General features: G+C 46.7%; 1 protein-coding gene across 1 annotated transcript in view; it reads left to right on the forward strand.

Annotated features, from left to right (window-relative positions):
* Positions 1 to 11,709: 11,709 nt before the first annotated feature.
* TBC1D25 (TBC1 domain family member 25) overlaps positions 11,710 to 21,721 on the forward strand; it is a 46,544-nt gene continuing 36,532 nt past the window's right edge. Inside the window, exon 1 of the mRNA XM_029610874.1 lies at positions 11,710 to 12,069. Within this exon, the coding sequence (XP_029466734.1) occupies positions 12,007 to 12,069 (63 nt within the window). The 5' untranslated portion in view covers positions 11,710 to 12,006. The remainder of the gene's footprint in view (positions 12,070 to 21,721) is intronic.

Raw genomic sequence — 21,721 nt, forward strand, 5'->3', positions numbered from 1 at the left:
AGGAAGAGAGAAAGATTGGTCAGGAAGGTGACTAGTGTGTGTGAGAGAAAGAGACTGGAAAGGGATGTGACTAATAGACTGGTCGGGGAGGTCACTGGTGTGTAAGAGACAGAGACTGGTTGTGGGGTCTCGGTGTGTGTGTGCATGTGTGACTGGTTGTGGGCCCTAAGGAAGAGGACCGTGAGGACAGAGCTTCAGCAGCTGCTGTTGCTTCTGATGTGTGCTGGCTTGCAAGGGAAAGGAGTAGGAGAGTTGTTGGAGAGATTAAGTAAAGGTAACTATTTAAGTTTATTTTTCTTAATTTACTTCCATTTTAATTATTGGGTATTATTTTATTGGTATTTGGACAGCTTTTATTTTTTTAAATTGCATTTTTATTTTCTCAAACAACCAATATAAATTATTATCCAGGGTACAATACTCTATTATAATATGCATGTAACATACAAAAATGAGCGAATTGGACAATTCCACCCCCCCTCCCCAAATAACACATTGATTTCCTATGGCAGGAAACTATGATCCTTAAAAGCCCTTCAACCATTACTAATTCCCTAACTGGGTTCCTAGCTGTTTAAATGACAGTGGCTTACAGAACAAACTTATAAACTAAATGCAGACTTTGCTTTCCATTTAAAAAATGGCTCCCATATCTTATAAAATTTAGGTAAAGTGTGATTCCTAATAGCTGTTAATTTATATAAAAAACATGTTCTCACAGGACAAGCATATGGGTGACATCATCAGGATGGAGCCCAATCACGGAACACTTTTGTCAAAGTTTCTAGAACTTTGACTGGCACCACTGAGCATGCTCAGCAGGGGTCTCCCTTCAGTCTCTTTTTCTTTTTTTTTGTTTCCACGCAGCTTTAGTAACGCGGACTTAGGTGCTCTCTCACACATTCCTGACAGGAATTTTTTCTTCAGGAATTTCATTAAAAATTTGCAAAAGTTTTCACCCCATCCGGGGTCTCCCTTCTTCGCCATCGATAACTGTGTCCGTACAGTAAGTTTTACCCATTTTTCGGTCGGTTCCCGTCTGTTACCGGTATAGGCCTGTCCAGCACCGACCGCGCACAGCTTAAATTTTCGACAGCAACGATGGCGACGGGTTTTCGTCGGTGCCCTGATTGTCCTAGGACAATGTCTATCACAGACCCTCACCAGGTTTGTATACTTTGGGCCCGACCCATGACGTGGATTCATGTACCAACTGCGCCCAAATAACCCCGAAGGGTCGCCAGGCTTGGTTAGAGAAAATGGCTTTGTTATTCCACACAAAGCAGCGCCCACAGTCTCAGGCTTCCACATTATCTGCGCCGTCACCATCCAAGTCGCATCATCGATTGGACACTGATGACTCTCGGTCGACGCAGAAGACTTCTACGTCTACGTCATCGGTGCCGGTCACGGATAAAGCCGAGCACCGAGAGAAGCACCGGCATAGGCATCGAACATCCTTGCCGTCTGAGCCAGGTGCACCGGTCGCTTTGTCTTCCAAATCCATCAAGCCACCGAAGAAGAAGGCCCGTTCTGAGGAGCCCCAACCTCCTCTGAGCCGGGTACACCAAGGTATTCCCCGCCTTCTGTGGGCGCAGCAGCCGAGACTCCACTGGGATCGGTGGACCCTCCGGCGACGCCAGCCCTGCCTCCTACTCCGGACCTGGCATTGTCCATGCCAGCGTTCCATGAGGAATTGAACCGGATGGTTCAAGAGGCAGTGGTGCAGGCCCTCCATGGCCTTCCGAAGCCATCGACGCTGATGGCAGTTACCGCACCATCTCTGGAACCGATGCCACCGATGCTTGCTCCGATCCTCGACAAACTGGACATCCTCATCAGAACCCTGCCATCAGCACTGGGAAAAACACCGATACCACTCGGTCTATCGACGCTCATCCATCTCTCCTCGGACGAGGAAGATCTTTCGATGCCAGACCCGACTCCAGAGCCTTCTGGAGCATTTCCACCGAGGCGTCCACCGATGTCACAGATGCCTTCGGTGCCCCTTCATCCTTTGCCGATGCCAGCCCCGATGCCACCAGTGCTGACACCAATGCCTTCAGTGCCTAGACCTCCTTTGGCCAGAGAAAGTCCCTTACTACCATCAGGGTTGCCGTTGGATGCTGGGGATCAGCCTTACCAACCGTGGTCCGATGATTCTTCTGATTCCCAAGATACTGCTGATATCCCGTCTGAGCCTTCTCCACCTGAAGAAAGACGCAGGTCTCCACCAGAGGACCTGTCCTTCATAAATTTTATTAAGGAAATGTGGGAGACGATACCATTTGCCCTTCAAACTGAAGAGGACTCCAGGCACAAGATGCTGGGGGTCCTTCAGTTCGTCAACGCACCGAAAGAAATAATATCTATCCCGGTTCATGATGTCCTGCTTGATCTCCTGTAGCATGACTGGGAACATCCAGGTACAGTCCCTCCGGTCAACTGTAAGACTGATGCCACCTATTTGGTCCAGTCGGCACCTGTGTTCCAAAAAACTCAGTTGTCCCATCATTCAGTGATGGTAGAATCTGCCCAGAAGAAGGCCAGGAGACCACGGCCTTATTCTTTGGCACCTCCTGGGAAAGAACAAAAATTCCTCGATGCTTTCGGACTTAGAGTTTTTCATGGCTCTATGTTAATCTCTTGTATTGCGGCCTATCAACTTTATAAGATCCAATACAACAGGAATTTATTCAAGCAATTGCAGGAATTTTCTGATTCTCTCCCGGATCAGTTCCAAGACCAACTGAGCTCTGTTCTAAAAAAGGTCTTCGATGCAGGTAAGCATGACGTGAGATCAGCTTACAACATCTTTGACACGGCTTCGAGATTATCAGCAGCCGGAATAAGTGCAAGGAGGTGGGCCTGGCTGAAATCCTCGGATTTGCGCCCAGAGGTACAGGACCGCTTAGCAGACCTCCCCTGCACGGGGGACAATCTGTTTGGTGAGAAGATCCAAAAAACTGTCACACAACTCAAGGATCACAATGAGACGCTGCGGCAGCTTTCGGCGGTGCATACTGACTTCTCTACCTCTTCTAAATGGCCGTTCAGAAGAGATCCACTTACAAAGCACAGAGATATTACCCTCCACCAGCTCGATCTCGGCCCTATCAGAAGCCTCCACCTTGACAACTCAGGCCTCAGAAGTCATAGCCATGTGCACAACCTGGGCCTGCCTCGGCGTTTTGACTCCCAGCTAGAGAGCGATTGTCGTCTTCCCCCTCTGTCATTCCTACCGGTCGGCGGCCAGCTTTGCCACTTCACCACCATGTGGCTCAAGGTCACCACAGACCAGTGGGTCCAGTCGGTTGTAGCTCAAGGTTACCATCTAAACTTCCTCTCTATGCCGTCGGACTCTCCACCTTGGCTGAGTTGGACTTCCACCGAACACTCTCAACTTCTACAAGAGGAGATAACTTCCCTCCTTCGGGCCAACACCATAGAACAAGTTCCTCCTTTACAAAGGGGACGAGGATTTTACTTCCACTACTTTTTAATACCAAAGAAAATGGGAGGCGTTCGCCCCATATTAGACCTTTGTGCCCTAACCTCTTTAGTCTTTCCTCATAAGGGAGGTGTTCCATTCCCCTTATCATTTTGGTCACCCTTCTCTGTACCTTCTCCATCACAATTATAACTTTTTTGAGATGCGGCGACCAGAATTGTACACAGTATTCAAGGTGCGGTCTCACCATGGAGCGATACAGAGGCATTATGACATTTTCTGTTTTATTCATCATTCATTTTCTAATAATTCCCAAAGTGTAATTCTAATTCCAAAGTGTATTTTCTTCCAGAAACTAAGATGGAAAGAGAAAATTAACAAGTTACTGGGCGAGGATCTTTGAATTTAACAGAGTTTTTGGATCCTCCTTAGAGGCACAGATAAAGAAAAGGGGTACATTGTTGGTAAATTTTGTATTGTCCTCTGATCGGGACAATATTTTTGAAAATATGTCTTCATAATAGGAATACCCTCTATCTCGGCCAAAAGGTTTGGATGTACCCAGATTTGTCTAAGGCAACTCAGCAACATCGGAAGAAATTTCTAGTTCTATGTATATGTGCATGACAGATGAGGGCTCAGATAGTTATTCGCTTCCCATGTAAATGCATCATGAAGATAAATGGTGCCAGATATATTTTTATGACCCTTTCCAGTTAGAGTTGTTTCTGGACTTTCATCAACGGAACCAAGAAGCAGCTCATGTCTCTGTTGTCTGTGAATGAATAGAGATCTGCATTCTTTCCTCTTTCCTTTTTACATTTGTATGTTGTATTGCTCTATTGATGGTTACTCCCCCTACCTACTTTATTGTTACACCTATTTTCCCATAACCTGAAGTATCTGATATTATGTAAATGGTAAATGGTTTCCTTCCATGATGTACCTGATATTTTCTGGGGAATGCTTTTTGCTGTCTGTAAATGTGAAAAATTCAATTTAAAAAAAAAAAAGTATTTCCAAAAGACAAAGAGCTGGAGACCAAGAGCATGTAGGGACCTGAATTAGTTCAAAAAAATCTTTAGCAGAATCCCAAAAAATATGGGGTAGATTTTTTTAAAAAAGCGTGTTCGCGTACTTTTGTTTGCGCACCAGGCGCAAACAAAAGTACGCTGAATTTTATAAGATATGTGCGTAGCCGCGCGTATCTTCTAAAATCCTGGATCGGCGCGCGCAAGGCTGCCGATTTTGGGCAGCTGGCGCGCGCGGAGCTGCGCAGCCTGTCACCGTTCCCTCCCTTCCTCTACCTAACCCACCCCCCCGGCCCTATCTAAACCCCCCCCTTACTTTTGTCCGTAGATTTACGCCTGCGAGAAGCAGACTTAAATCTACGCGCGCCAGTGGACTGCTGGCGCGCCGTGCTCAGACCCGGGGGCTGGTCCGAAGGCCTGGACCACGTCCCCGGGCTGGCGCCATGCCCCCGGTCTCGCCCCCGAAACGCCACGCCCCGTCCCCAAAACGCCGCGTCGTTCAGCCCCGCCCCGACACGCCCCTTTCCAAAAACCCCGGGACCTACGTGCGTCCCGGGGTTCTGCGCGCGCCGGCGGCCTATGGAAAATAGGCGCGCCGGCGCGCAAGGCTTTTAAAATCAGCCCGTATGTTTTGAAATACACTCCCAAATAGTGTAACAATGAAGCTTTCTCAGAACCTAATTTCAAACAACTTGTACGAGATATGTGTTACGTAAAAGACTTACTAGGCCAAAAAATCATTCTATGAAGTATTTTGAAGTGGGTTTCCCAGAGGACAACACTTTTCATAGCCTGTCCAATTAATATAATCACTGTCCTCCAGCTCCTCTGCTGATAGGGAAGTTTCAAAATCCACTTACCGAGGGGCACTGTTCTGCCATGCTGGAAAATGGCTGCATGATCTTTGAGCTCCGATCTTCCCCCCATGCTTTAAAATTATTAAGCTGTGCTTGAAAGCTATATTTTTGTACCAAACCTAGAATTCAAAAAATTGGTAACTCCCGATGGCTACCAGGAAGAGAACTGCGGATCTCAAACAATTTGCTTTCAGCAAATTACCGCCAGACATCAAGCAGGAAAATACAGGGCCTGAGGCCTCAATTGAGCACGCTGTAGAAGCATTGATTCTTACTTTGCCTACGACTTCGGATGCTTTGCCGGAGCTAGCTGATCTGCCTTCCCAAATGGAATTGAGGGAATGGTTTAGCGAATTATGCTCGGACATGAGGAGATTTTGTATCATCTGCAAATTTGATTAGCTCACTCGTCATATTTCTTTCCAGATCATTTATAAATATATTGAAAAGTAAGGGTCCCAATACAGATCCCTGAGGCACTCCACTGCCCACACCCTTCCACTGAGAAAATTGTCCATTTAATCCTACTCTCTGTTTCCTGTCTTTTAGCCAGTTTGCAATCCAGAAAAGGACATCACCACCTATTCCATGACATTTTACTTTTCCTAGAAGCCTCTCATGAGGAACTTTGTCAAACGCCTTCTGAAAATCCAAGTACACTACATCTACTGTTCTGTCCCCAGCAAGGGTACATATTGGCATCTGTATATACATTGCAGTTTAACTGTGTCTAGTGCAGTCCTTACTTTGTAACCCATGATAAAAGCCTGTGAGCCTTGCCTTTAAGGGGAACTTTGCCCTTAAGAGAAGTTCCCTCCCCCTTTGCCTTATCTCTCTGGGAAGAGTTTGTATGCCCTCTCAATCTAACTTGAGTCTTCTTAAGTGCCTTATTGGCTCAAGGGACTGCCCTTCATGCCCCCCCCCCCCCCCCCATGTCACATGGATCCTAGGTTTGCTACCATTGGATCTTTCCCTCCAGCCCCAGCTTGTGGGGACGTTTCCTGTAATCACTCTCCAAGACTGTTAGTCAGTCTTAGCCATGCTGCTTCAAAACTAGAAGTGCCTGCAACCTCTGTAATACAATTAGCTTTTTTACATTTCTTCTTACGGCTTTAATTCTAAAGATTAATCAGCTTCAGAACCCTTTGTCTTCTCACCCTGAATCCCAAGAAAGTCCATCTCCCTTCTCCTGCCTATCTCCAGTTACAAAGATCTCTGCCTAGGGCATATACTTTGGAATGCAACAATTGTAAGTAATGGAAAATTATCTTTACAATAAATCATTTCAAACTTAAAAGATCTTTGCCTGAACAGTTCCCCCTATGAGGAAAGGCTGAAGAGGTTAGGGCTGTTCAGCTTGGAGAAGAGACGGCTGAGGGGGGATATGCTAGAGGTCTTTAAGATCATGAGAGGTCTTGAACGAGTAGATGTGACTCGGTTATTTACACTTTCGAATAATAGAAGGACTAGGGAGCATTCCTTGAAGTTAGCAAGTGGCACATTTAAGACAAATCGGATAACATTCTTTTTCACTCAATGCACAATTAAGCTCTGGAATTTGTTGCCAGAGGATGTTGTTAGTGTAGCTGAGTTCAAAAAAGGTTTGGATAAGTTCTTGGAGGAGAAGTCCATTAACTGCTATTAATCAAGTTTACTTAGGGAATAGCCACTGCTATTAACTGCATCAGTAGCATGGGATCTTCTTAGTGTTTGGGTAATTGCCAGGTTCGGCCTCTGTTGAAAACAGAATGCTGGGCTTGATGGACCCTTGGTCTGACCCAGCATGGCAATTTCTTATGACTGATTGGGAAGAAATGTTAGCTGTCTGGAAGAGGGAAATCCTGGTATTTCTTACTGAGCCAGCACAGTAAAAAAGCTAATTAGATGATAGCAAGTAAAAAAGCTAGTTAGGTAATAGCAAATAATAGAGATGCGAATCGGAACCGGAATCGGTTCGGATTCCGGTTCTGATTCACATATGGGTTTTTTTGCATCGGGCCCGATCGCAGTTTTGTTTATCGGCTGCGCCCGAGCCGATAAACAAAAAACCCACCCCCTTAGCTTCCCCCATCCCCCCCCCAAAACTTTTTACAGGTACCTGGTGGTCCAGTGGGAGTCCCGGGAGCGATCTCCCGCTCCGGGCCGTCCTCCCGCTCCCGGGCCGTCGGCTGCCTCTAATCAAAATGGCGCCGATGGCCCTTTGCCCTTACCATGTGACAGGGTATCCGTGCCATTGGCCGGAACCTGTCACATGGTAGGAGCACTGGATGGCCGGCGCCATCTTGTGCTCCTACCATGTGACAGGGGCTGACCAATGGCGTGCCAAAAAAGGGCAGAAGCCCTCTCCTCCCCCTGCCAGGCTTCAGCAGGCAGGAAGCAGATAGCAATCAGTTGTCATAGTAACCAGGTCTGCTGCCTCTCAAAGCGGAAAGCAGAGAGTAATCACCAAAGGACAAACTTCTGAAGTGTTAATTACCAGGAGCTCCGCCTGAGCAGACTTAATCACAGAAAGAATTATGGCTGAAATGTCTGGACAGCAGGGCACCTCAGAACAGCCAGCTAAAATACAAACAGTCTAACTTGTTTATTCACTGCCTACCTACTGCTACCTTATTGACTGACTATTTAAAAATGCAAACAGTCTAACTTGTTTATTCACTGCCTTTCTGACTATTAAAGGCACAAACACACAAACACACTAAATAATATTCCCAAATAGTTAACTTTGCCCCAATACTTTTAAAAAAGACAATGTCCCAAGCAAAAACTTACTGATTCCTTTCAGCCACCAGCAAGGTGATCCTCTCCTCTCAGTGTTCCCACTTTATCACACTTTATCACCCAAGACTGTAACAAGGACCTTGGAAGACTGGGCATCCAAATGCCAGATGAAATTGAATGTGGACAAGTGCAAGGTGTTACATATAGGGAACAATAACCCTTGCTGTAGTTACACGTGTTGCGACCGACGGAGGTCTTTTCTGCCCTTCTCTTCCTCCTTCGGGAAGTTGGCTGCATCCGCTGCTGTTTGCCGAGCTCCTCGGCGTCTCTGAACCCGCATGGGTGTCGCCATCTGCCATGCTTCTTCCTGAGGCCTTCTAGGGCACATGCGCACCACCCACATGTTTGAACACGTCATGGCGGGAACCTCGGGGGCGGCCCCACCGCATGATGTCAGTACCTCCGGGTATTTAAACATTCGCTCCGCTCCACTACAACGAGTTAGCAAGGACTTCGTTTTGCTACTCTGACTGTTTCTAAACTGTCCGCTTGGATCCTCTCTACCCTCCGGGGAACTTGCTCCTACTGAAGCTCTGGGTACCTGCACCGTGGGGGCCCTTCGCTTCTACCTTCACTCCGGAAGCCGCTCAGCTTTAACTCAAGACACCCGCCCCTCGGGGGTCTTGTCTGCTTCCTTTTCAGGTATCCTCTGGCATTCTAGGTACTCGCTTCTTGAGGGCCTTTCCTGCTTTGTGTATCCTGTACCTCGGGGCCCTCTCTACTCTCGACTACCTTGGAATTTATCATCGCTGCCACACTGTGAGTACTACTACAGTTCCAGCTCTTGTGCTTCACCCCTTCAGGTTCACAGACTATCCGCAATGCAGAACATTACCGAACCTTCACTACTACTGGGGGAGCGCGTCAACTATCATTAAAGCGGTAGCTGGCTGGAGTCTTACTGTGATATCATCGGACTACAGCACTGTCTGTTCCTCAGACAGTACCATCCTCATCATAGCAGTATAATAAAACTTCCTTTCTTCTGTGCCCACTTACTATTGAGCCTATCGTTGTGGTTCCCCACGGGGCCCCTCCCCGTGGAAGGAGTCATTGCTACTTCGACTAAGAGTCCACATAATGCCACAAACCCAACAACACAATGTTAGGTTCCATATTAGGAGCTACCACCCAGGAAAAAGATCTATGCATCATAGTGGATAATACATTAAAAGTTTGTCGGCTCAGTGTGCTGCAGCGGTCAAAAAAGCAAACAGAATATAGGCAGTGGTGAATAAAACAGAAAATGTCATAATGCCTCTGTATCACTCCATGGTGAGACCGCACCTTGAATACTGTGTACAATTCTGGTCGCCGCATCTCAAAAAAGATATAGTTGCAATGGAGAAAGTACAGAGAAGGGTGACCAAAATGATATAGGGGATGGAACAACTCCCTTATGAGGAAAGACTGTTCCGCTTGGCGATGAGACGGCTGAGGGGGGATATGATAGAGGTCTTTAAAATCATGAGAGTTCTTGAATGAGTAGATGTGAATCAGTTATTTACACTTTCAGATAATAGGACTAGGGGGCACTCCATGAAGTTAGCAAGCAGCACATTTAAGACTAATCGGAGAAAATTCTTTTTCGCTCAACCACAATTAATTTCTGGTGTTGCGCCCATCGGTCGCAGACAACTGCGCTCACTCCTGCTTACCTTTCTTTCATCTATGTGTCACTGGGGAAGAATGGCGGCCATGGCGTCTTCATTCCGATGCTCTCGGCGTTCCCAGGCCGTGTGGGCGATGGCGTCCACCATCTTGCTGGGTATCTCCTAGGCGCGCGCGCATGACTCTGCCCTTTTAACAACGTCATGGCAGGAACCTTGGGGGTGTCCTCCTCGTATGACGTCAGGAGGTTCCAGGATTTAATCTCATCAATTCAACAGCAATAAGAATTAGCAAGGTTTCCTGCTTCTCTGCCTCACGGCCAGAATTCGCTTTGGTTTCGCTATCTACTTGGCACTCGCTCCTCGAGGGCTATACCTTCTACCGGCCTAGATAAGGACGCTTTGGGATTATTGGGGTACCCACTCCTCGGGTGCCTTGCTCTGTTCCTTCCTTCCTTTGTGGTCAACTCTTCTACAGAAGCTTCCAGGTATTTGCTTTCTCTGCTTGCCTTACCAGAACCAGAATACCGCTTCTGCTGTGATGTCTCCTCGGGGCTCGCCCCGTTCCTGCCTGCTCAACGGGGACTCACATCACCCTTTGGACCTTCAGGGTACCCGCTCCTCGGGCCCCCCCGTTCAGTCCTATTTCACTGACTAGTGAAGGCTCGCTCAACGCTGCATTTCACCTCAGTGAGTACTGCTGTTCCTACTATCTCTGCTTGCCTCTATAGCACTCCTCTCTCAACTCAGAGGACTGCCCCGCTCCTTTGGGTTGTCGGGGGTGATGAGGCCACTCACTGTCATCAGAGAACTCTACAGCGCCAAAGACTCCCTCTGGCAGAAACCTACAACTATAGCCTGAGCTTCCATCTTTTGCAGTACAATAAAGTTAACTACTGTGTCCTTAGCTCTGAGTTGGCCTATCGCTGCAAGTTCCCCACAGGGCTCCTCGCTGTGGGCGCTACCACCTCTTGCACGACCAAGAATCCACACTATCACCCACTGCATTAACCACATCCTCTGTTGCCAGAGGATGTGGTTAATGCAGTTAGTGTAGCTGGGTTCAAAAGTTTGGATAAGTTCTGGGATAAGTCCATTAACTGCTATTAATCAAGTTGACTTAGGGAATAGCCTCTGCTATTAATTGCATCAGTAGCATAGGATCTGCTTAGTGTTTGGATACTGGCCAGGTTCTTGTGGCCTGGTTTGGCCTTTGTTGGAAACAGGATGCTGGGCTTGATGGACCCTTGGTCTGACCCAGCATGGCAATTTCTTATGTTCATATAACTGAAAATGTCTCTTTTAAAATTATTTCCCTTTTGCATCTCTCAGATTCCCAGGAGTAGGGGAAATGGCTTTTATCTGTTCTTATCCAGCCTTGTTGTAAATAAGCTATTTTTTTCTGAACGAAAAAGGGGTGGGAAGTTGTGTGCCATATGCCGAAAATATCTCTCTTAAAATTCGCTCACCCTTGATAGTTCTGAAGGTGTATGATGTTATTTACATAAATAAAGATGGGATGGATGAGCCTCCAATACAAGACCAATTTGCGAATTTCTGCCTTTGCCTATATCAGTAATTTGAGTTTTCCTTTTTCATAGCCTACCCATGATGAATATTTTTGAACCATATTTACATATATTTGTCCCAAGAACACTTTGATGTGCATATTTTGGTTACCGGGCAAATCAGCCCTGGTCTAAGAAGGATGATCTACATATTACCTCCATAACACGGCGGGAATTGTGGGTACAGGGGAACTACACCTCCCAGCATGCAAGGGGTGAGGGTAAACGTCAAAGACGCGCTCAGCTTGTCTCTGACGGCCTGGAGTCGCTTTAACAGAGAGCCACTTAAATTTTACAGCCGATTTTTATTCATCCCCCTAGTTCTCTCTGCCCCTTCCTCCTGATTGGCTGAACTCGAAGGACCCTTTAAGAAGCTGATGTGGGTGGGTGCGGTGGAGAGAGAAAGAAAGAGAAAAAAGGATGAAGTCATGCAATGACGTCATTCCCGGATGTGAGGGATTCAAGCGAGTAGGTAGACCGGCCGCGCGCCGGGAGGATGTGGACGGCGCATCGGAGTGATTGAAAGGGGGGAAATAATAATAATAGAAAATTCTCAACAGTAGCAAGTCAGGAGCAGGCAACCCCTGGGGCGCGAGGTCGGGAACGTTCTGCTAGCCAATTGCAAAGCCCGAACGCGAGAAAGGGAGCGAGCCAGAGTGCGGGGCGGCGCGCGGCCAGCGGTGCTGAGGCAGGAGCCGCTGCTGGAGGATGTCGGCGGCGGGGACCCCGGCTGAGGAGGAGGAGAGGGAGGTGGTGCGTGTGCGCGTGAAGGTGAGTAGTCCCCCCACCCCTGTAGCAAACTGGACCAAGGATTACGGGAGCGCCCGCATAATTTCGTAAAGTGGCAGTCCAGTCCCTCCTGGCCTCTTACTAATTTATAAGGGGACCTCGCAGCTGTACTCCCGGGCAGGGCCGGTGCAAGGCACCCTAGACGAACCTTCAGTCTTGCTGCCTTCGTCTCAAACCTCCTCCCTCCCAGCACACCCCACATAATTAACAATTATGCATTTATAATAGCATACAGTTTTATGAGTAAAAATATCACTATATGTATATGACATTTATATGCACTGCTGTAAGCCACCTAGAAAACACCGCTGAAAGGCAAAACAGATGCTTGGAACCCATATGGTAGGGCTTGCCAAGCTTTTAGCCAATGTGATCCCATTTTAGTACTTGAACATTCAAATTAGCAGGGATGTGGTTTCCTCTCCAACAATCACTCCACCCTCTCTGGGTGATCCTTTCTCTCAGCCTCCCCAGAGGACCTCCTCTCTCAACCCTTTAGCTGATCCCCCCCACTCTTACTTCCCCCAGCTCCTCTCAACTTCTCAGCTCATTCCTTCTCTCATCCCATCCAGCCCTTTTTCATTGCATCTCAACTGATCCTTTCTCCCCTCCAAGCCATTTTTATAACCCTCAACTGATTCTCAATCATCCCTTCCCTTTCACCTCTATGGTACCCAGTTGATCCTCTATCATCCTTCTTGGCCCATTGCCCATCCCCCTCTCTCTTACTTTTCTCTCACATCCCTCCCAATTCATCCCCAGCTCCTTTTTTACATACCCAGGTTGATTTTCTGTTATTTCCCCCTCACCCTCCACAAACAATTCCTCTCCAGTTGATCAAAATCCTCCTACATTTGATCCCTCCCTTCAAACAGCCTCACTTCTACCCCCCCCCCCCCCCCAGTCAGGGTCAGCGGTAACATTTTCCTTTGGACCCTGGGCCAGAAGTAAATGACAACTGGTGGGAAGAGAGATCAAGTTGCTGACAGAAGCAACATTTTTCTGTTGGATGGTTTCAGTGGTGGGTGGAGAGTAAGCAGCACCGTGACTAAGGTAAGGAGGGAGGGAGAAGGGGATTTTATCAGGAGGGTTCACTTCATCCCAATCCAGTCCCCCTGCAAGGAGGAAGGGGGAGGATACCACCCCTTCCCCCCACTGCCTATGGGTGCATGGTGCATTAATCTGGTCTTGCACCAGGGTCTATAATATACATATCACCCCTGTAAACCGGGGTGATATGTATATTATACAGGAACTTCCGGTATATAAATCCTTAAATAAATAAATAAATAATACCAATACACCTCCTGTTGGGAAAACAGAACAAGCCAGGCTGCTGTAGATCCCCACACAGAAACTACAGTCTAGTAAATTACCTTATCTCACTCATACTCGCAGAACACAGACAGATCTTCAGCAAATAGAGAATAAAGATCCCCTAAAGTTAAAAAATAAAAATAAAAAGAATCTGCAGACAAAAACTGAACTGGAAACCATAATAAGCTAGACCTTGTATGTAGTGCAAATATGGAAAAATGCCATTCATCATAAAATATCAAACAAAATCAAGAAATATAAATCAATAATAGTAAAACCAATATTTTGAAAAATATTTCAAAATAATTGACAATAGAATAACATCTAATAATTAAAAACTCATTAAAAAAAATTCTAAACAGACACAACAAATAACACCCAGTGATCAAAACTAACAAGGCTACAACTCCTTGATTTCCAGATGCCCTGAGATTGTCATGAATTAATGGGTGGGATGGGGAGGGAGGGTTGCGCACAAACTTTATTCTCTTTCTCTGTGACTCTTTCTCTGTGACACTCACTATTTCTCCATACACGCAGGCTCTCACACACATACATACTACATGAGAAATAAGTGCAGAGAAGTTTATTGGTCCACACACAAAGTTTCATAAATAAGGATTTAATATTTCAGAAACGGCAACTCCACTGTATAAATATGTTTTTACAAGGGTCCCTCGACATGGACCCTGTGTTTCGCCGCAAGGCATTTCTTTACAGATTGTTGCTAAAATTCGCTGTCCCTCCCAACGCAGCCTTGCGGCGAAACATGGGGTCCGTGTCGGGGGACCCTTCTAAAAACTTATTTATACAGTGGAGTTGCTGTTTCTGAAATATGAAATCCTTATTTATGAAACTTTGTGTGGACCAATAAACTTCTCTGCACTTATTTCTCGTGTATTATTGATGCTGTGTGCAGTAACAGTTCTCCCTTGCTTGTTATGGATCTCTCACACACACGTTCCTTTTCTCACTCACACACCCTCACTCCCTCATACAGGCTCCCACTTTCTCATACTCACAAACACGCTCAGGTTCTTCCTCTCACTGGAACACACACCCTCACTCCCATATACAGCATCCCTCTCTCTCTTACAAAGGTTCCTTTTCACCACTGAATCACATATTCAGGCTTCTTTTCTCTTTGGTGCACACACACACCTTCACTCACCGAAACACAGAGGCTCACTCCCACTCACAACACCTTCACTACCTTGCACAGGGTCCCCCCTTTCTCTCTCTCTCTCTCTCTCTCTCTTACACCGCCCCACACTAATTCTCTCTCTCACTCATATACAAATGCACAGCCTTTCACTCCAGGTTTCTCTTCTCTGCTTCTTTGGCTGCACATAGCCCTCCTGGGCTTCTTTCTTCTGCTGCTTCCGCTGTGGGCAGGATGGGCTTTGTCCACGGCCCTACTACTTGGGCCTTTTTCTCCTGCTTCGTTAGCGGCAGCCCCAGTGGATCTTTATTTTAAAACACTTATATGCCATGCTAGTGTTCTAGGCACTTATATGAGAAACAATCATAAACATTTTTTGTTAAGAAGAATTTATAATCAAACAAGACAATTTTATATATTAAGGTCTTGTCCTGGTTTTAAAGGTCAAGAATTGCCATACGTTCTTGATCTTGTTAATACAGTATCTTCGGCCACCAGGCCAGGAGTATGTGCTGGTGATTTTAGCACCCCCCCTCCCCCCCCCCCCTAAGGATTGGTGCTCTAGGCAATAGCCTAGTTCGCTTAATGGACTCGCCAGTTCCCAGGGACATCCTCCCTTGCTGTCCCAGCCTTGCTGCCTCTCCCAGCCTTACCTATCTAATGATAGAGTCTGTGTTAGTCTGTTGGCAGGGCTGGATTTGCCAATAAGCAGAGAAGGCAAGTGCCTATGGGCAGCCTTCTGCTGTGAGAGTCACAGGTCTTACATCATTGGCCTGGGGGGGAGGTGGAAATTTGCTGCTGCCCATTGGGGGCCCTAAGTATAAGGTTTACCAAGAGTTTTTTGGGCGAATGTGGGACGTTTCTGGTGGTACAGGTAGTGGGTGAACAGAATGTTTGGGGAGAAGTTATCCTGGTAATTGCGCCCCCCACCATAACCTTCTCCCCCAAAGAAAAATAAGACTTTTCTTGAAAACTACCCAACATTTCCTGACTCCTTTTAAGAAAGTCCCAGCGAAAGTCATGGAGCCTACTTGCCAGGACACGTGTGTATATTTCAAAACAATTTTGCTTCTCCCCTCCACCCCACCCAAAAAAATTATTCCTGCCCCATTCCTCTTGGATACCTTGACAATTTGATGTGAACACACACATATATGAAAAGTAGGATTAAAAAGAATATGATTATCATTATTTTTTGTTACCACAAAATATTTAGGGGTACATTTAAAAAAAACAGCGCGCGTGTACTTTTGTTCGCGCACCAGGAGCGAACAAAAGTACATCTGATTTTATAAGATATGTGCATAGCCACGTGTATCTTATAAAAGCCGGGGTCGGCGCGTGCAAGGGGGTGCACATTTATGCAACTTGCGCGCGCCGAGCCCTGCGCGCGCTGCCCATTCCCTCCGAGGCCGCTCCGATTTCGGAGCGGCCTCGGAGGGAACTTTCCTTCCACCATCCCCCCGGCCCTATCTAAACCCGCCCCTACCTTTATCGCACAAGTTACCCCTGTGCCGAAGGCCCGCTGCTGCGCTATCACCCGACCCGGGGGCTGGTCCGGAGGCCTCTGTCACGCCTCCCCAGAACGCCCCCAGGCCGGCACCACGCCCCCCGGAACGCCCCCCCCTAGCAAAGCCCCGGGACTTGCACGCTCCACCGAGCCTATGCAAAATAGGCTCGGCGCGCGCAGGGGATTTTTTTTAAGGGTTACGCGCTTAACTTAAGTGCGTAACCCTTTTAAAATCCGGCCCTTAGCATCTATGACAGAAGTCTTGAGGCTGGCAGGTATCTCCTACATAAAAGAGCGTTTGTTATGCACTAGAGAGAGCCAAATCAGCCAACACACTCCAGCTGCTCCCAGCATATAAAGTCTGTGTGGGAGATATGTCCAGAGCAGAAACTTTGAACTGGTCCCAGGATATTTTACATTGATTAGTTAATTTTCTCCATGGGCAATAAATCGTTTCCAGGCTTGATCTTTTTGGCTCACTTTTTTTTTTTTCCTCCTCTCATTCTCTGCTCTGTTTCTGTGTGTTCTCTCTCCGGGGGTCCTCCTTCCTTTGTTTTTCTTCAGCAACAAGTATTTAAAATATTTTCTTTTCCTTTTGTCTTTGTCCCCTTTTGCTTCTTACACTTTTCTCCTTTTCCTATTTTTTCTATCTGTTCTCCTAGCCACACTTTTTTTTTTTTCTTCTTTATCCTGCACGTCCCGCTCTCCTCTATTCCTCCTACATTATGCCCACTCTGATCCCTTTCTCCCCAGACTTTATCCTCCTACACTCTACTCTTTTATCCCCTAAATCTCCTCCACGCTCTTCTCCTTCAGCAACCAGACCATCTCTTCCTCCTCCCCCAGATCTCTGCATCAGCTCTTCCTTCTTCACTCCCCAGACCACCACCACCACCTAGTCTTCCCCCAGCTCACCAAACCTCTACTTTATCCCACACCCCAAATTACTCAGCTTAATCGCCTTCCTAGTAAAGAGTGCAAGGCGTGCACCATTGTGTGCTCATTGGCCCTGCATTGACCCAGTGACTTTGCACAGGTTTCATTTATCTTAGTGGAGAAATAGCCTAGTGGTTAGAGCAGAAGACTACAAACTAGGGAAGCCAGAGTTCAAATCCCATTGCCGCTCCTTGTGACCTTGGGCAAGTCACTTTACCCTCCGTTGCCTCAGGTACAAACTTACAGGGTCGTATCACGTGCGGTAAATAGCGCAACACGTGTTGGTATGCAAACTTAATATTTGGTATGCAAGTGAGAGGAGTTTGGCGGAGTTAATGGTAATGAGCAGTTCCTAATGTCAAATGCGATAGAGCAAAGTATTTATCGTGGAGAGAGAGAGAGAGAGAGCGCCCCTGTAGGGACCAGTATGTCACTCTACCATTTATACCACTGTAGGAGGGGGCAATATTACCTCGGGGTGAGGTTTGGGGGGTGGGGTAGGTTTTGGAGGGCAGTTTTACATACACAGTCGGAGGTACGAACAGCAAAGGTGCCATCAGAGAAGATATTTTGTCATTTGGAGTGATGAAAAGGTAAAAGAAGAGTTGATTTGTACAATGCACACTCAACCTAGCTATCAAGCATTGTACAAATCACTGTAGCTAGGTAGAGAGTGCCGTGCACAAATCAACTCTTCTTTTACCTTTTCATCGCTCCAAATGAAAGCAAATCTTCACTGACGGCACCATTTCTATTCATACCTCGGACTGTGTATGTAAAACTGACCCGCAAAACCTACTTCACCGCCCAAACTTCACCCTGAGGTAATAGTGCCCCCTCCTTACAGTGGTATAAATAGTGACATATTGGTCCCTACAGAGTGTCTCTCTCTCTCTCATACCTATGTGATGCAGGAGCAGGGAAATTAGCCTAACCATGCCCCCTTTATCACAGGCACTATTTCTGCTATATTTATAGCATTTTTGAATCTAGGGCTTAGATTGTAAGCCCTTCGGGGTTAGGGAAATACAGTACCTGAATGTAATCTGCTGTGAAGCACCTGAAAAGCAAAATATAAATCAAATAAATAAATAGGAAACCCACGCAGGAGGAGGTAACAGAGCTGCTGCAAGGCTTTTGAACATGCACTGGTGCGCATATTCTGTGCTCACGGACTGGGAAGGAGCAGGAACTGCCAAGTGACACAGTTCAAGGCGTGAATCTTATGATGAGTTCTAGTTTTTGTATTTACATCTGTGCATTATGGTATTTGTTGTCCCTGCTTTTGTAGCATTTGAAATCAGTTACCAGAATGCATCTTGATGGGGCTGTCAAAAATCCAGGACTCTTCCTCCTTGAACTGGGCCACTTGGTATCTCTGAAGTATGGGAGAGGTCTTGAGCTGTTCAAAGCCGTAAGCAGTCGCTTGGTCTGCTAATGCCCGCCTGGCACCAGCTCTGAGATTGGACAACTTGTGACATTGCTGCCTCATTCGCTGTTCCTGGCGCCTAACCAGTCCCTCTCCCCTCCTGTCCCTCTCCATATCTTCTGCCTTTCTTCTCAGACCTAGCTGTCTGTCTCCCCCTTTGTTGCTTCTCCGCATGTAGTTTTAGTTTAGAGCAAGAGTTAACTATTTTTGTGGCAAAGTGACAAAAAAGTCAATAACATCTCCTAAGGAGATATTGATGTACAGACTGGTGAAGTCCTGCAGCCTCTGGTTGGGTGGGAGAACAGAGAAGGCTGGGTCTCTCAGGGCGTCTGTGGCACCTGGCACGCCACCTGCTCAGTAATGCCTTCCACAAGCCCAGGTTGAATTAACCCCTCCCTAATCAGCAACTGCTAAAGTTAATTTAAAAGTAACTTTTCTAGTAGTGATTGGGGTTCCATAGGGTTAAGCTGCCATTTATCTTTCAAAGCAGGATCTGGCAACCCCTAGCACACAGGTGCCAAGCTGGCACTGTATCTTTTCAAAACTCACAGGATAACTTTGAATATCTCATGATATTCAATATCAGAGCCAGCCTGTGAGTTTTGAAAAGATACAGTGCCAGCTTGGCACCTGTGTGCTAGGGGTTGCCAGATCCTGCTTTGAAAGATAAATGGCAGCTTAACCCTATGGAACCCCAATCACTACTAGAAAAGTAGTTTTTAAATTAACTTTAGCAGTTGCTGATTAGGATGGGGTTAATTCAACCTGGCCTTGTGGAAGGTCTCAGTGGGGTCCATATTTGTTGTTGGGATCAAAGTTGAGAGCACCACTAGAAAGTTAGATAAGCATCATTTGAAGGTGCTCCTTATCTGTGCATAGGAGCCTTGTTTGTTTACTGTCCTGAGGTTTGAGGCTGAGGAGCTGTTGTACTTTGTCAGTTCTTCTCTGCAAGCACTCCTTGTTTTTAAAATTGATGGCTCTGCAATATGTTTCAAACTAACTTAGAACCAAATGTGCTGCTGTGAGTGCTTTCATGCCACAATACTTGCCACCCAGGGAGGCTAGGATTTTCCATGGACTATAACTGGACACCCCACTAAACTTCATGCTTTTTTGGGGGGGGGAGGCTACAGACTGTTGTCAGTTGTCTATGTACTCATTACTTGGCTTTCAAGCACCCTCTCATTATACTGTAGCCTTTTTCATGCAGTCTTGCTCTCTATCACAAGTAAAGGATTTCTAATACACATCCACCTCCATACTTTCCCCTAAACACACAGCCTCCTCCCTCATACGCACAACCTCCCCTCTCATACACAGATGCACACTCTCAAATACACAGCCTCTTTTTCTCAGATAGACACATACATACTCTATACTCCCAAACACACAGCCTCCTGTCTCAGACACAGGTGGTTCGCTCTCCCTTTCCTTAAAAACTTCCCAGCCTTTCATCTGTCTCCCTTGTGCCACCTGATCTCAATATGCCCTCCCCCCTCTGTGCATTCCTCTTGTGTTGCCCTCCTGTCTCTAGTCCCCTCTCTCCCTCCCCATGCTCTTGTCTTTCTCTCCCTCCTGTCTCCCTCTCCTCTCCAGTGCCTTCCTCTTTCTCTATCGCCTTTCCTCCTGTATCCCCTATCTCCTTTATGCCTCTTCCTGATCTTCTCCCTCTGTCTCCTTCCTTCCCTCATGCTTCCCGTTGTACCTCTCCCCTTCTCTGTGACCTTCCTTCCATACCTGCTGTCGCTTTCCTCCCTTGTTCTCCATGTGTCCATCTTCCTTTCCCTTCCCTTTTCTTTGTGTCCCCCTCTGTCTCTCCGCTTTCCTCTCCCTGTGACTCTCTTCTCCTCCTCCTCTGATCCCGTATCCCTTGGCTGGCTTGCTACAGCCCCCCTCTCTTGGGTCTTGGCCCAGCACTCAATAAGGGAGGGGAAGGGATGCAGAGGGCATTGCTGCAGAGATCTGTGGAGCCACTGGGAAATGAGGGCTGTGCTGTGCCCCGCCTCCTCTCCCCATCCCATCCAATCACAACACAGGAAAGGAGGCAGACTGGCAGGAACACAGCTCAGTTCTCGGCTCTGTCATTCTCTGCCTGTAACCAGGAAGCTGAGGGAAAGAGGAGGGGCCTCTTGCAAAAACTGGATTTTCAGTGTCTGGTCAGGAATAGGATACCGGACTGGATGGACCTTTTCCTTATCCTGTCATATCAGTCCAGGCGAATGGGTTATCCTCGTTTGCCATCAGGTGGAGGCAGATAATTTTACCTTTTGTCTGGCCTAGTCCAGAGCCCACCCAGATGAATGGTAGGAATGCTTAGAGGAAACAAGGAGGATGCAGAAGGGATACTTTTGTTTTTTTCCTATGTTCCCTCCCCCTCCCCCACAGTTGATGGCCCTGTTTCACTAACCAAGCAACTCAAAAAGGGGGGAAAACTTAGGTTATCAAGAAAGGAAGAACAGGGCAGCTTGTCTAAAGTCTAGTAGAGACTTTATTTTTCTATTCTGTTTATCTTTTCCTCTAGGTAAAAAAAAAATGGAGGGGAAAAGAGTGAATAATAGGAGCTAAGGCTACTGAAGGCCTATCCTGTTATTCTATCATATATAGTTGGGGTGATATAAAAAAAAAAATGGGGAAGGAATTCTCTGCCTCCACCTGCTGGCATGCGAGGCAATCCCACTTGTCTGTACTAGTCTGTCAGGACTCAAGGAAAGGAAATGAACTCTAAATTTCACCTTAGATTCCACGCCACGGTGACATTTGGAGAGTGGAGCAATGATCTTTAATAAGATGATCTAATATATGTATAACACATTATAAAACCTACGTGACAGCTAACAGCTTCTGTGGGCTTTCTTACACCAATTCTTAACAAAGCAGAAGACTGTGAAAAGCATCTTATCTGTTTAGCATATGCTGCTTCTTCAAGAACTTTGGTAATAGTTATAGGTGCTAGAAGACTGGTGTGGCTTAGGTCATCAGGAATTTGAGAAGATGTACATGAAAATTTAGCAGATGCTAATCTGTTTGGAGACTGTCAATAAAACAGTAGATACATAGCTGGTACGCTGCTATTCTTGATGCCAACATAGCTGACTGGAAGATCTTTTTTGCTGTGTTATCTAATAGTTTTGGATCTTTACCAAGTAGAGTGCTGGAATGAGTCTTAGATCTTTGTACTCTTTACAGCTGACTCCATTTCCGTACTCACGAGGCAGTTTCATGTATAGTATGGACAGGACTGGTCTTTATATTTTTATATACAACTTTCTTGCCACTGATA

The sequence above is a fragment of the Rhinatrema bivittatum genome, chromosome 1 (assembly GCF_901001135.1).
Source record: "Rhinatrema bivittatum chromosome 1, aRhiBiv1.1, whole genome shotgun sequence".
NCBI lineage: Eukaryota > Metazoa > Chordata > Amphibia > Gymnophiona > Rhinatrematidae > Rhinatrema > Rhinatrema bivittatum.